This window comes from Phacochoerus africanus, chromosome 9 (assembly GCF_016906955.1).
Source record: "Phacochoerus africanus isolate WHEZ1 chromosome 9, ROS_Pafr_v1, whole genome shotgun sequence".
In the NCBI taxonomy this organism is placed as follows: Eukaryota; Metazoa; Chordata; class Mammalia; order Artiodactyla; family Suidae; genus Phacochoerus; species Phacochoerus africanus.
The window spans coordinates 23,680,050-23,693,817 of record NC_062552.1 but is presented as its reverse complement, the minus strand read 5'-3'; the positions used below and the strand labels follow the sequence as shown (position 1 = coordinate 23,693,817).

Genomic DNA, 13,768 nt, shown 5'->3' with positions numbered 1-13,768 from the left:
CACGAGGATGTGGGTTTGATCCCTGGCCTCGCTCAATGGCTTAAGGATCTGGTGTTGCTGTGGCTGTGGTGTAGGCCAGCAGCTATAGCTCCGATTCCACCCCTAGCCTGGGAACTTCCATATGCTACAAGTGTGACCCTAAAAAAAGCAAAAAAATAAAAATAAATACATACAAAGTGGAGTTCCTGCCGTGATGCAGTGGAAATAAATCCGACTAGGAACCATGAGGTTGCAGGTTCGATTCCTGGCCTTGCTAAGTAGGTTAAGGATCCATTGTTGCTGTGAGCTGTGGTGTAGGTCGAAGATGTGGCTCAGACCCCGAGTTGCTGTGACTGTGGCGTAGGCCTGCAGCTGCAGCTCTGATTCGACCCCTAGCCTGGAAACTTCCATTTGCCACAGGTGTGGCCCTAAAAAACAAAAAAGAAGAGGAAGAAGAGAACGTAACATGTCTTGTGACTCTTTTGCTCTACTGATTACATGCTGATAGTATTGTGGGCTAAATATTAGTTAATTTCACCTTTTACTTTTAAAATATGGCCACCGGGGAGTTCCCTTGTGGCGCAATTGATTAAGGATTCGGTATTGCCACTGTGGGGGCTTGGGTCACTGTTGTGGTTCAGGTCCAGTTCCCAGCCCAGGAACTTCTCCACTTGCCACAGGTGCAACCAAAGAGAAGAAGGAAAAAAAAAAAGGCCACTGGGAATCTTTAATCACCCACATGGCTCCTACTGTATTTCTGTTGGACAGCACGGCTCTGACACCCACAGATCTGAGCACAAATTAGAGCCTCCCACCTCCCTAGCTGTGTACCTTGGGCAAGCTAAGCAACCTGGCTGACCCCAGCTAACATCCTAAGAGCAGCCTGTTACAGAGCAGACAGGAGGAATAAATAAAATCGTGTGTTCGAACTGCTTATGTCAGTGCGAGGAATAAGGTTATCGTAAATAAACGCTGGCTCTTGTTCTTTTTCTTTCTCCTCCCCCACACAGATTCCATTCCACCCCCTTGGAAGCCTGTAGCAGGCCAGTGGGGGCATCACTGGCAAAGAGGCTTGTGCCTTGTCCCCACCCCAGGCACGACGCCCTTATCAGGGTCCCCATACTCCCCTGGGTCGGCTGATACCGCCAATCTCCCTGGAGACAGCTGGTCCTATTGCAGGGAGGCGGGGGTGGCATCCCTGCTCTGTGACCCAGTCTCCCTCCTGCTCCCCAAAGAAGAACAGTCTCTTCCAACTGTGGATGGTTAAGATATGATCGCTTTCCTTCTGCTGTGAATGTCTCTGGCTAGACAGGAAGGAACAGCAACTTGCAGGTCGTGGGCTGGTCCGGAGAGAAACTGAGGTCATCTCTGGGATGCTGTGACCCCTTCTCCCGCCTCCTCTGCTATTTCTCTGTCTCTGCTGGAGGAAGGTGTGTGTCTGTTCCTGCGGGAGGGGGACAGCAGAACCCTGGCTGCCGGAGATGCAAGTGGCTGTCGTGCCTTTGTGCACACGTGTGTGTGTGTGACCACGAGGGTGTCAGTGGGTATGTAAGAGGTCTCTGTGTCTGGCCGAGTGTGTGTATGGGTGTGTGAGTGTGTGGTGCCTGTCCTCATTGATCTCCCAGTCCCCCGCACGCCTCGAGCCAAGCGGAGAGGGTGACCTTGAAGAGGCCCCAAGCCCAGGAACACCATGGCCTCAGCTGCCTCCGTGAGCAGCCTGGCCGATGAGGTCAACTGCCCCATCTGTCAAGGGACACTGCGGGAGCCGGTCACCATCGACTGTGGCCACAACTTCTGCCGCGTCTGTCTCACCCGCTACCTTGAGATCCCCTGCCTGGATCCGGGGGAGCTCCCCACCTGCCCGCTCTGCAAGGAGCCTTTCCGCCCAGGGAGCTTCCGGCCCAACTGGCAGCTGGCCAGCGTGGTGGAGAACATCGAGCGGCTCAAGCTGGGGTCCCAGCTGGGCTCGGAGGAGGAGGAGGACGTCTGTCTGGAGCACAGGGAGAAGGTCTACTATTTCTGCGAGGACGATGAAATGCAGTTGTGCGTGGTGTGCCGGGAGGCCTGGGAGCACCGCCACCACACCGTGCGCTTCCTGGAGGACGCGGCGGGGCCCTACCGGGTAGGAGAGGGGACACGGAGGGGTTCCGGAGGTGGGCGAGGGGACTGCCATCGGACCGGACTAAGAGCATCAGAGCAGAGGTGTGGATTATTTGAGCCACTCTGAAAAGAAATGCAATCTACTATCATCACCCAGGCGATAGAGCTTGGGTGGGAGAGCTTGTGTTTGCAGGACGTCCTAGGTTGTTTATTTACAGCCAGGACATCAGAGCAGCTCAGTAAATACACGTTGGATGAATGGGTCACCCAAACATGAGTGTGTGCGTCTGGGCCTTGGATTAGTCAGGTATGATGCACAAACACGGTGTGCAGGTATTCATGGGTGCACGTTTATCACTGTGTGTGGCGTGTTTGGGGGAGATCTGACTCTTCAAGTGCGCATGTGTAACAGTGCTCACATTTTGTGAGTCAATTGGGGTTTATATATATGCAGGTTGAGTAAGCATATGTGGTGTGTAACTTTCTCTGTCATGAAATGAGTATATGCTGGTTTTAGTTGTTTATGCATTGTGTTTAGTACAAGCAGGTGTCTGTCTTTTTTTTTTCTCTTTTATCTTTTTTTTTTGTCTTTTGTTGTTGTTGTTGTTGTTGTTGTTGCTATTTCTTGGGCCACTCCCGCGGCATATGGAGGTTCCCAGGATAGGGGTCCAATCGGAGCTGTAGCCACCGGCCTACGCCAGAGCCACAGCAACGCAGGATCCGAGCCGCGTCTGCAACATGCACCACAGCTCACGGCAAAGCCGGATCGTTAACCCACTGAGCAAGGGCAGGGACCGAACCCGCAACCTCATGGTTCCTAGTCGGATTCGTTAACCACTGCGCCACGACGGGAACTCCTTAATTAGCATTTAGTGGTGAGAATTCTGAATATATTTTGAAACGTACTTATATGGACATTTATGTGTGTACACCTGTTCCTAACTCTATTCTAAAGTGAACAATTTTTAGGGAGTTCCCGTGGTGGCGCAGTGGTTAACGAATCCAACTAGGAACCATGAGGTTGCGGGTTCGGTCCCTGCCCTTGCTCAGTGGGTTAACGATCCGGCTTTGCCGTGAGCTGTGGTGTAGGTTGCAGATGCGGCTCGGATCCTGTGTTGCTGTGGCTCTGGCGTAGGCCGGTGGCTACAGCTCCGATTCGACCCCTAGCCTGGGAACCTCCATATGCTGCGGGAGCAGCCCAAAGAAATAGCAAAAAGACAAAAAAATAAAAAAAATAAAGTGAACAATTTTTTAAAAAAATTATTGATTATTTTTGCACTATTCAAGATTCCTCTTCCCTTCAGAATCATACCTAGAAAGTTGATTCTACTCACGGAAGAGGCGGTTTGGATGTGTTCCTTTTGGGACATGTGAGAAAGTTGGGATAGTTTCAAAGACGGGCCTAGCAAGCTCAGGGCAGATCCCAGATACCACTTTTTTTTTTTTTGCCTTGTCTAGGGCCACTTCCCATGTCATATGGAGGTTCCCAGTCTAGAGGTCTAATCGGAGCTATAGCTGCTGGCCTACACCAGAGCTGCAGCAACTCAGGATCCAAGCAACCTCATGGTTCCTAGTCGGATTCATGAACCACTGAGCCACAACGGGAACTACCGGATACCACTTTCTAAAGGCAAAAGAAATTAGGGTGTTTATCTCGAAGAGATTAAGGCTCAAGTGGAAATATGGAGTCATAGCCTCTGATGGCACAAGATAAAGGGGACAATTCTTGGCAGATGAAACAAGCAAAGACTCAAAGAGAGTAAGCTGTCAAGGACAATGAAGACCCAGGCATTGTCAGCTAAGGGAGTGACTTAATCTCTTGGGTCATTCCATTCCTGGAGGCAGAGATGATACATCTTAAGTCATTGTTTCTATCTTAAAAATTAAAAAAAAAGGAGTTGCCGTCGTGGTGCAGTGGTTAACGAATCCGACTAGGAACCATGAGGTTGCGGGTTCGGTCCCTGCCCTTGCTCAGTGGGTTAACAATCTGGCGTTGCCGTGAGCTGTGGTGTAGGTTGCAGACTCGGCTCGGATCCCCCGTTGCTGTGGCTCTGGCGTAGGCCGGTGGCTACAGCTCCGATTGGACCCCTATCCTGGGAACCTCCATATGCCGCGGGAGCGGCCCAAAGGAATAGCAAAAAGACAAAAAAAAAATTAAAAAAAAAAATTAGGAGTTCCTGTTGTGCTCAGCGGAAACGAATCTGACTAGGATCCATGAGGACACAGGCTCAATCCCTGGCCTTGCTCAGTGGGTTACGGATCCAACGCTGCCATGAGCTGTGGTATAGTTCACGGACACGGTTCGGATCTGGCGTTGCTGTGGCTGTGGTGTAGGCCAGCGGCTACAGCTTCAATTTGACCCCTAGCCTGGGAACCTCCATATGTCATGGATGCGGCCCTGAAAAGACCAAAAAAAAAAAAAACCAATTAAATTGAAGTATAGTTGATTTACAAAGTTGTGTTGGTTTCCAGTGTACAGCAAAGTGATTCAGTTACACACACACACATAAAGAAATACATATATGTGTAAAACCTTTTTCAGATTCTTTTCCATTGTAGCTTATTACCATATACTGAATATAGCTCCCTGTGCTATACCATAGCCCATTGTTGTTTATCTGTTTTATATATAGTGGTTGGTGTCTACTAATCCCCAAATCCCAATGTATCCCCCTCTCCCTCATCTTAAGTAGTTTATGGTCCTTCTCTCCAGGAACAAATACAGAAGTGTCTTGAGTGTCTAAGAAAAGAGGGAGAAGAGATTCAAAGAATCCAGTTAAGAGAAAACCAAAGGATACAAGTCCTCCTGGTAGGTCATCACCCCCTCCCTGGTCCTCTTCTCTTCCTCAGGGTCTGGGGTCACTCTGAAACCAAGGCAACATAGCATAGAGGGCTTTGAAGGCATTCTGAGTTCGAATCCTGGCTGGGAAACTAACTAGCTCTAGACCTCAAGCAATCCTCTATCCTGTTCATTTTTCTGTGGCGATTAAAGATGGTCACTACCTGCTGGATGGCTATCAGGATTGTAATGCAGTCTAGTGCCGAGCACACAGTATGCATCTTGTAAAAGGCAAGAGGCCGGTGTCCTCCCCGCCTCCTCCATGCCTCCTGTGACCCTCGCCCTTTTAGCAGCTGGCAGAAGGTACCAAGGTGATGCTGGGTAGTTTAGCTCCTGGAAATGGCATGGAAGGTGGAAGGGAAACCATGCCGGTGTTCCAAATCTCTCTGGGGACCCAGAGAGGGGGGTTCTGACTTTACCACAAAACCTTGGAGGATGTGGATCTGGGCCGGGGGGGATGGGTGTGAATTAAGGAAAAAGAAAGAAAAGCAAGTAGAGGAAGAGGAGGAATGACTTTCTAGCCTCTCCTCCTGTCCCCTCAGACTCAGGTGGCCACCAAGAAACAAAAGGTGATTTCTGAGTTTGCGCATCTGAGCCAGTTCCTGGAGGAACAGCAGAGCGTCCTCTTAGCCCAATTGGAGAGGCTGGATGGGGACATCCTGAAGCACCGGGACGAGTTTGATGTCCTAGTCGCTGGGGAAATCTGCCGGTTTAACACCCTGATCGAAGAATTGGAGGAAAAGAACCAGAGGCCGGCAAGGGACCTCCTGACGGTGAGATCTGAGCTCTGCCCCCGCTCACCTATGATTTTTGGCATCTTTGCCCATCTAAGCCATCTCTCCTGCACGCGCACATCTCTGTATCCCAAGTGGAAGATGGGTCAGAGGACCAGAAATTCTGAATTCAAAGAGTCCTTGCGTCCCCAAGAGCTCCCTGGTCACTTTGGTCCCTGGGCTTGGTATCTTCACCCCACCATCCATCATACAGGGAAGAGAAGTTGTTTGTCTACCTCACCCATACTTTGCTTATTTGTGAGGATCCAGTAGTAAAAGGGAAGGTGGCACTTTGAAAAGCATCAAGCCCTATGCAAACAAATGTCAGGTGCTATTTCAAAGGCAAACTATTTTCTGTGTCACCACCTGCTAGTCAGGAAGTTCTTCCTGGTCCATCTCACTTCCCAGAACCGGAGGAGAGGTACTGGGGTCCCAAAAAGGCATTGGGAAGGCAGCATGATTTGGGGTACACACTCGGCACTGAGAGGCAGGAGACCTTGGGATGGGAATTGCCTTTGTCTCTGACCAGCAGGGGCAAGTCACTTTACAGTATGGATCTCATTCAATGAAGGCGCTGATGGAGTTCCCGTCCTGGCTCAGTGGTCAACAAATCCGACTAGGTTTGATCCCTGGCCTTGCTCAGTGGGTTGAGGATCGGTGTTGCTGTGAGCTGTGATGTAGGTTGCAGACGCGGTTTGGATCCTGCGTTGCTGTGGCTCCGGCGTAGGCTGGAGGCTACAGCTCTGATTAGACCCCTAGCCTGGGAACCTCCGTATGCCATGGGAGCGGCCCTAGAAAAGGCAAAAAGACCAAAAAAAGAAAAAAAAAGAAAAAAAGAAAAAGAAAGAAAATGAAGGGGTTGGGCGAAAACTTCGCTGAAGCCTTGTAAACCCTAAGATGCTGCGACTGTACAGATCTGGTGTCCTTTTTCTATCCAGGGCTGAGAATATGGCATTTTGTCTCTTCCAGTTATAAGAAAAGTTGTGTGTGTGCTGGGGGGTCAGGCGGAAATTGAATCCCTGCTTTCTCTCTCTTTCTCCTAGGATATCAGAAGCACTCTAATAAGGTGAGCAGTATAGTTTTTCTTCTTTCTTTTCCCACATACATATACATTCATGCACCACACGCCACATTACTGCCATATACATTCTCACATTAAGGATAAAAATGCACGAGTTCCCACTGTGGCAAAACAGGATTGGTGCCGTCTCTGGAGGGCTGGGATGCAGGTTTGATTCCTGGCCTGGCACAAGAATCCAGCATGGATTGTTGTGGCGCAGTGGAAATGAATCTGACTAGGGTCCTTGAGGGTGTGGGTTCAGTCCCTGGCCTCCCTTACTGGGTTGGGTATCTGGCGTTGCCATGAGCTATGGTGTAGGTCGAAGATGTGGCTAGGATCCTGCATTGCTGTGGCTGTGGTGTAGGCCAGCTGCTGCAGCGCTGATTCAACCCCTAGCCTGGGAACGTCCATATGCCGCAGGTTCGGCCCTAAAAAGTGGGGGGAAAAAATAGAATCCAGTGTAGACACAGCTGCCGTGTAGGTTGAGGCTGGGATTCAGTCCCTGGCCTGGGAGCTTCCGTATGCTGTGGATGTGGCCATTAAAAAAAAAAAAAAAAGCCTTTAGGTTAAGAGAAAAAATAAAATAAAAAAGGGATGAAAACACACATGTACACTTTCACATACTCAAATGCACTGCCACATACAGCCATAGATACATACCCCTGCATGTACCCTGCATGGTGTTGTCCGGGCAGTGGGGGGTGGTGTGCATCCAGAGGAACTAGGGGAACTGGCACCTCCAAGCCCAGTTAGAAGAAGGCGACCAGCTGAGCCTGGAAGCACAGCGAAGGAGGCTAACTCCCAGCCCTTGCCATCTCTGTGTCCCTAGATGCGAAACCAGAAGGTGCCGGAAACCAGAGGCTGTGTCCCCTGAGCTGGGTCAGAGGATTCGGGACTTCCCCCAGCAGGCCCTCCCACTGCGGAGGGAGATGAAGACGTTTCTGGGTAAGAGGACCCCACGGAGCATAGGTGGCCGAAAAGCCTGAGTTTAGGGATGGCCTCCCTGCCCCGCTACCCGATGCTTGTGTGACCATTGACAAGTCTTGCGCCCTTCCAGTGCCTTGCTTTCCTTCTTGCAGATCTTTATAAAATCTGCTTCTCAGCATGATGGGACAACAAAGAGAGATAAGAAAGAGGAAGATTTCTGGGAAAAAAACTTAGCTGATTTGAAAAATAATGAAACAAAGGAATTCCCGCTGTGGTTCATTGGGTTCAGGGTTTTTAAGAACCCTACTAGTATCCATGAGGATGCAGGTTCGATCCCTGGCCTCGCTCAGTGAGTTAAGGATCTGGCGTTGTTGTGAGCTGTGCTGTGGGTCAAAGATGTGGCTCGGATCCCATGTTGCTATGGCTGTGGCTGTGGCCGGCAGGTGCAGCTCCAATTTGACCCCTAGCCTGGGAACCTCCTTATGCCGTGGGTGTGGCCCTAAAAAGACAAAAAAAAAAAAAGAGAGCGAGAGAAAAGAAAAGAAAAACAATAAACAAATGCATCCAGTCAATTGCCATAAAGTGATATACAAGATAATGATTAACAGAATCTGTCAATGTCAATACTTAAAAAAATCCACAGGAGCATTTATAATATATGGTGAATGTCTGATGATGATCTTTGTTAATTAATAACCAGCAAGAGTATTTCTCTTTGCTCTGTAGTAGCTGACTTCCCTTTTCCCCTGTTAGTCTAGTTCTCAGAGTTGGACCGCCCCTGTGGGAACCCTGACCCCCTTTCCCGGGACTGGGAGTGGTGGTAGGAGAGGGCGTGGAGGGTTTGAAATGAGAATCAGGCATGTGGCTTGATGCCAACACTTTCCCCTCCTGCCACATGACATCATGAATGATGCCACTTATTTCTAAAGGACCCACCCACAAAAATGTCACCTTAGAAGAGCTTTTCACCTTAGAGGAGTTCCCCTTGTGGCTCAATGGAAACGAATCTGACGAGCATCCATGAGGATGCAGGTTCGATCCCTGGCCTTGCTCAGTGGGTTAAGGATCTGGTGTTGCTGTGACTGTGGCTGTGGCTGTAGCTCTGATTCTGCCCCTAGCCTGGGAACCTCCATATGCCTAAAATGCGACCCTAAAAAGACAAAAAAAAAAAAAAAGAAGAAGAAGAAGAAGAAGAAGAAGAAAAGCTTTCCCCCAAGTCCACTCCTATAAGTAAGTCCCCTGGCAATGAAGGAAGTTTTATTCTCATCAAAGGCTGATTTTTGACTATCCACAAAATTATTTCCCAGCAGAATGAGAAATAAATTAACCCACTTACCTGTTCTCTAAGTAAATGTTACTTGAGCATTTACTATGTCCTGGGCTCTGTTTGAATCACTGAAGGTAAACCTGGTCCCTGACTGCTCAGAGTGAGGCGCTGGAGCTCAAAGTGGGACTCCCTCCCCACCAGCAGCATCAGCGTCCCCTGGGAACTTGCCAGAAATGCAAATCTCAGCCCCACCCTGGGCCACCTGAATAAAAAACACATGTGTTTTGACAGGTTGTCTGGGGACTCTGATGCAAATTCAAGTTCAGAACCACGGTCTAGAGGGTTCCAGCTTCCATGCTTCTCTTTGTCCCTTTCCTTCTTGGGACCTCAGTTTCTTCATCATTAAATGTTCTCTGCTTTTCTAAGACTAATGAAATCTCATCCCGTTTTATTTCCTCTTTACAGAAAAACTCTGCTTTGAGTTGGATTATGAGCCAGGTAAGCAGCCTATGTCAGGATGGGAAGGAGTGAGGAATCTAAAATTGAAAAGGACAGATGGGAGTTCCCATTGCGGTTCAATGGGTTATGAACCTGACTAGAATTCATGAGGAGGTGGGTTTGATCCCCGGCTTCACCCAGTGGGTTAAGGATCCGGCGTTGCCACAAGGTGTGGTATAGGTCCCAGATGTAGCTCGGATCCCTTATGGCTGTGGCTTTGGCTGTGGCTGGCAGTGGCAGCTCTGACTGAGAACTTCCATATCACAGATGTGGCCCTGACAAAAAAAAAAAAAAAAAAAAGGGATAGGCACACACATATGCTATATCCCTGGCAGGAAGCTCACATTCTGCCTGGCATGCGATGGTGGGATTAGAAAGATTAAATCAGAATGGGACAATGTCTATTTGGAAAGGCTTCCTGGATGAGGGGAGCCTTGGTCTGGGTTTAGAATCACATTCTTAGAATCATCAGGACCTTCTACTCTCTCTCAGGTGTTGTTTCATAGATGATAGTTAGAAGGACAGCCTGCAGGTGGGAAAGGAATGAACAGAACAGACCCCACTCAAGGCCGCTGGTCCCAGTCTGTCCGCCAAAGACCCTGGGAAGTCATAGAATTCTTGGAAAGGACTCTCTAACTGATGGACATAGCTGAGTTTATAAACGTGTCCAAATTTATGGATGCTAAAAGTAACACTAAGCAGGAGTCTGCAGGAGTTTTTGATGTTAAAAAGTGGTCCTCAGATTCTGCCTGGTTTTAGAATTACTGAGGCAGAATGAACAAGCCGAGCATGAGCCAGAAAGCCTGCCGGGAGCAAAGACTCGTGTAAATGAGGCAGAATTGTCCAGTGAGGGATCGTAAAGTGTGGACCAAGGGGAGAATGTCTCCGCCCTCTGAGACACCGGAATGGGAGGACGTGATGTGTCAGCAGCAGATGGCACACACAGCTCTGGGCATTAGCCAGTTTGCAGGGAGCAGAAGTGCCTTCCAGGGGATGGATGCACAGAACCAGATCAGAGCAAGGAAGTGCTAAACCTAGGAACTAAGGAGCAAACGTGGACATCTTCTGAGGCAGGCATTAACACATGCAGGAATCCCAAGCAGATGCTCCTAAGATGGAGATTCCATCTCAGATGATCTGTGGTGGAGCTGGAGAGTCCGTGTTTTTTGGTTTTGTTTATTTGTTTGTTTGTTTTGGTTTTTAGCGTTTTTTTTTTTTTTTTTTGCTTTTTAGGGCCACACTTGCGGCACTATAGAAGTTCCCAGGTTAGGGGTCGAATCAGAGCAACAGCTCTGGCCTAAGCCAAGCCACAGCAATGTGGGATCTGAGCCATGTCTGCAACCTACACCACAGCTCAGTCAACCCTGGATCCTTAACCAACTAAGCAGGACCAGGAGTCGAACCGCATTCTCATTGATACTAGTTGCGTTTGCTACCTCTGGTCAGATTCATCAATGCTGAACCACAGGGGGAACTCCAAGAGTCCGTTTCTTTTTTTGTTTTTTTTTTTTGTTTGTTTTTTGTTTTTTGCCATTTCTTGGGCCACTTCTGTGCAGCATATGGAGGTTCCCAGGCTAGGGGTCTAATCAGAGCTGTAGCTGCCGGCCTACGTCAGAGCCACAGCAACACAGGATCCAAGCCCCATCTGCAGCCTACACCACAGCTCACAGCAACGTTAGATCCTTAATCCACTGAGCAAGGGCAGGGACCGAACCTGCAACCTCATGGTTCCTAGTCGGATTCGTTAACCACTGAGCCACAACGGGAACTCCTCCAAGAGTCCATTTCTAACAAGTTCCCAGTCATACTCTTTATAGGCACTATATATGTTGTTGGTAAAAACGCTAATAGACGGGTGCCAAGGGGAATTTTTAGGCCTTTCTTGAAAGTGATAGCATGTCTGCTGACATCAGTGTCCCTTTTGGTTTTCCCCACAGCTCACATTTCTCTAGACCCCCAGACGTCCCACCCCAAGCTCCTCTTGTCTGAGGACAACCAGCAGGCTCGGTTCTCCTACAAATGGCAGAACTCGCCAGACAACCCTCAGCGCTTTGACCGGGCTACCTGTGTCCTGGCCCACAGTGGCTTCACAGAGGGGCGACACACATGGGTGGTGAACGTGGACTTGGCTCACGGGGGCAGTTGCACTGTGGGCGTGGTCAGCCAGGACATCCGGCGGAAGGGGGAGCTGCGCATGCGGCCTGAGGAGGGGGTGTGGGCAGTGAGGCTGGCCTGGGGTTTCGTCTCTGCCCTGGGCTCCTTCCCCACACGCCTGGCCCTGGAGGAACATCCCCGGCAGGTGCGGGTTTCCATCGACTATGAGGTGGGCTGGGTGACCTTTGTCAATGCTGTCACGCAGGAGCCTATCTACACCTTCACTGCCTCCTTCACCCAGAAGGTCTTTCCCTTCTTTGGGCTCTGGGGCCGAGGGTCCAAGTTTTCCCTGAGCTCCTGAAAGGATGCAGCTACTTCCCCTGAGCGAAGGGCTCCAAGAGAACACTGTATGGACTTGACCCTGGCTGGGTTACTTGAAAGATCTGGAATAGTAATTACTGCTTTATGGTATGATAAGAGTCAGGACTTTGGCAAGGAACAAGGTGGAATGGCCTTCAATCCGCTGATCAAGACTTTTCCTCAATGCCCAGTGGATGGGACTCAGACCAGTGCTGGCTTTCCTCACCACCATCCCAGCAGTAGCTGTGGAGAGGAAGAAATACTGGATTTGGAGCCAGAAGACCTGGGTTCTAGACCCAGCTTCATAGTCAAGTAATTATATGATCTTAAACTAGTCATCTCAACTCTCTTCACTTGTGTTTTCTCTTCAAATATTAGAGTTCATTTACTCATATCCTTAAGTACATGGTATGCTAATTATGAACAAAGCAACATGGTAGCCACTGGTGATATGACAAGAAAAATAATTAAAAACTTGTCCTGTATCTGAAGGAGTTCATGAGATGAGACAGAGGCATAAAGGGTAAATGACAGCACAGTGTGATGGGTGCTATGATAGGGGTCTGACCTGGCTACTAGGGAAGCCAGGCAGGGTGGGGGTGCTTGACCCGTCTTGGAGGCATGAGTTGAGATGGGGATGGCTTTCTGGAAAGGGTGAGTCTAAAAAATGAGTGGGAAATTCCCTTCGTAGCTCAGCAATTAACGAACTTGACCAGGATCCATGAGGAGCTGTGTTGTAGGTTGCAGCCTTGGGTCAGATCCTGCGTTGCTGTGGCTGTGGCATAGGCTGGTGGCTGTAGCTCCGATTTGACCCCTAGTTGGGGAACTTCCATAAGCTGTGGGTTCAGCCCAAAAAAAAAGTAAAAATAAAAGCAAGTGATGATAATATTGAGAGTCGTAGTAAAAAAGACACATAGAGCTCACTCTGGCCAGTCACCGTAATAAATATTTTTAATATATTAACTCATTTAATCCTCACAACAACCCTATGAGGTAGGTACTATTATTAATAGCCCTATTTCATACATGAGAAAACTGAGACAACATAGGTTGGGTAACTGGTCCCACATCAGCAGATAGTAAATAGCACAGCAATAACACACATTAAACACTAGCCTTTAAACAGATGGTTTGGCTCCTAGGTCTTTGCTCATGGCCATAGTACTACTGCCTCTGTACATCCAAGAACTGTGGGAAGAGGGCTTGAGGTCCAAGGCAGCTTAGAGACTGGATTAGCCTGTGGCCATTCCGTGACATAGTCCAGATTCCATGGAGTCGAACATGTGTCTGCACATGGCCACGTGTGTGGCTCTGATGCCTTCTGCTGCTGCTCTTACTGCCAATTAAAGATATGTTCAGGAGTTCCCATTGTGGCACAGTGGAAACGAATCCGACTAGGAACCATGAGGTGGCGGGTTCCATCCCTGACCTTGCTCAGTGGGTTGAGGATCCGGCACTGCCGTGAGCTGTGGTGTAGATCGCAGACACAGCTCAGATCTGGTGTTGCCGTGGCTGTGGCATAGGCTGGCAGCTACAGCTCCGATTAGACCCCTAACCTGGAAATTCCATGTGCCATGGGTGCAGGCCTAAAAAGACAAAAAATAAAAATAAAAAATAAAAAGGTGTATTCATCACAGATGGACATTTTTTTCCCTCCGCTTTTTTAAAATTATAGTTTATTTACAACGCAGTGCCAATTTCTGCTGTTCACAGATCCACTTTTACTTTCCTAGAAAACCTGATGTCAATTATCTTTGTCCCTCTTTGATGCGCTCTTTCTCCGAAGCCCACCTTATAGGCTCCGTTAGCCAACTGCCAGCTGGTCAGACCCCCACCTGGCCCAATGGCCTGCAGTCGCATCAGAAGAGGAC

General features: G+C 49.1%; 1 protein-coding gene across 1 annotated transcript; it reads left to right on the top strand.

Moving 5' to 3' along the window:
- Positions 1-665: 665 nt before the first annotated feature.
- On the top strand, positions 666-12,545 carry TRIM10 (tripartite motif containing 10). Its single transcript, XM_047797762.1, has 7 exons — positions 666-2,101; positions 4,793-4,888; positions 5,461-5,691; positions 6,735-6,757; positions 7,581-7,696; positions 9,411-9,443; positions 11,381-12,545. The coding sequence occupies exons 1-7, from the start codon at positions 1,670-1,672 to the stop codon at positions 11,896-11,898; spliced, it is 1,449 nt and encodes a 482-aa protein (XP_047653718.1). The 5' UTR covers positions 666-1,669; the 3' UTR covers positions 11,899-12,545.
- Positions 12,546-13,768: the final 1,223 nt, after the last annotated feature.

What these genes read in the sequence shown, in the direction of transcription:
- TRIM10 (XM_047797762.1), top strand. Translation starts at nt 1,670, where the DNA reads ATGGCCTCAGCTGCCTCCGTGAGCAGCCTGGCCGATGAGGTCAACTGC. An exon ending in GGAGATGAAGACGTTTCTGG is followed by an intron (nt 7,697 to 9,410) that starts GTAAGAGGACCC and finishes TCCTCTTTACAG; the next exon opens with AAAAACTCTGCTTTGAGTTG. An exon ending in TGAGTTGGATTATGAGCCAG is followed by an intron (nt 9,444 to 11,380) that starts GTAAGCAGCCTA and finishes TTTTCCCCACAG; the next exon opens with CTCACATTTCTCTAGACCCC.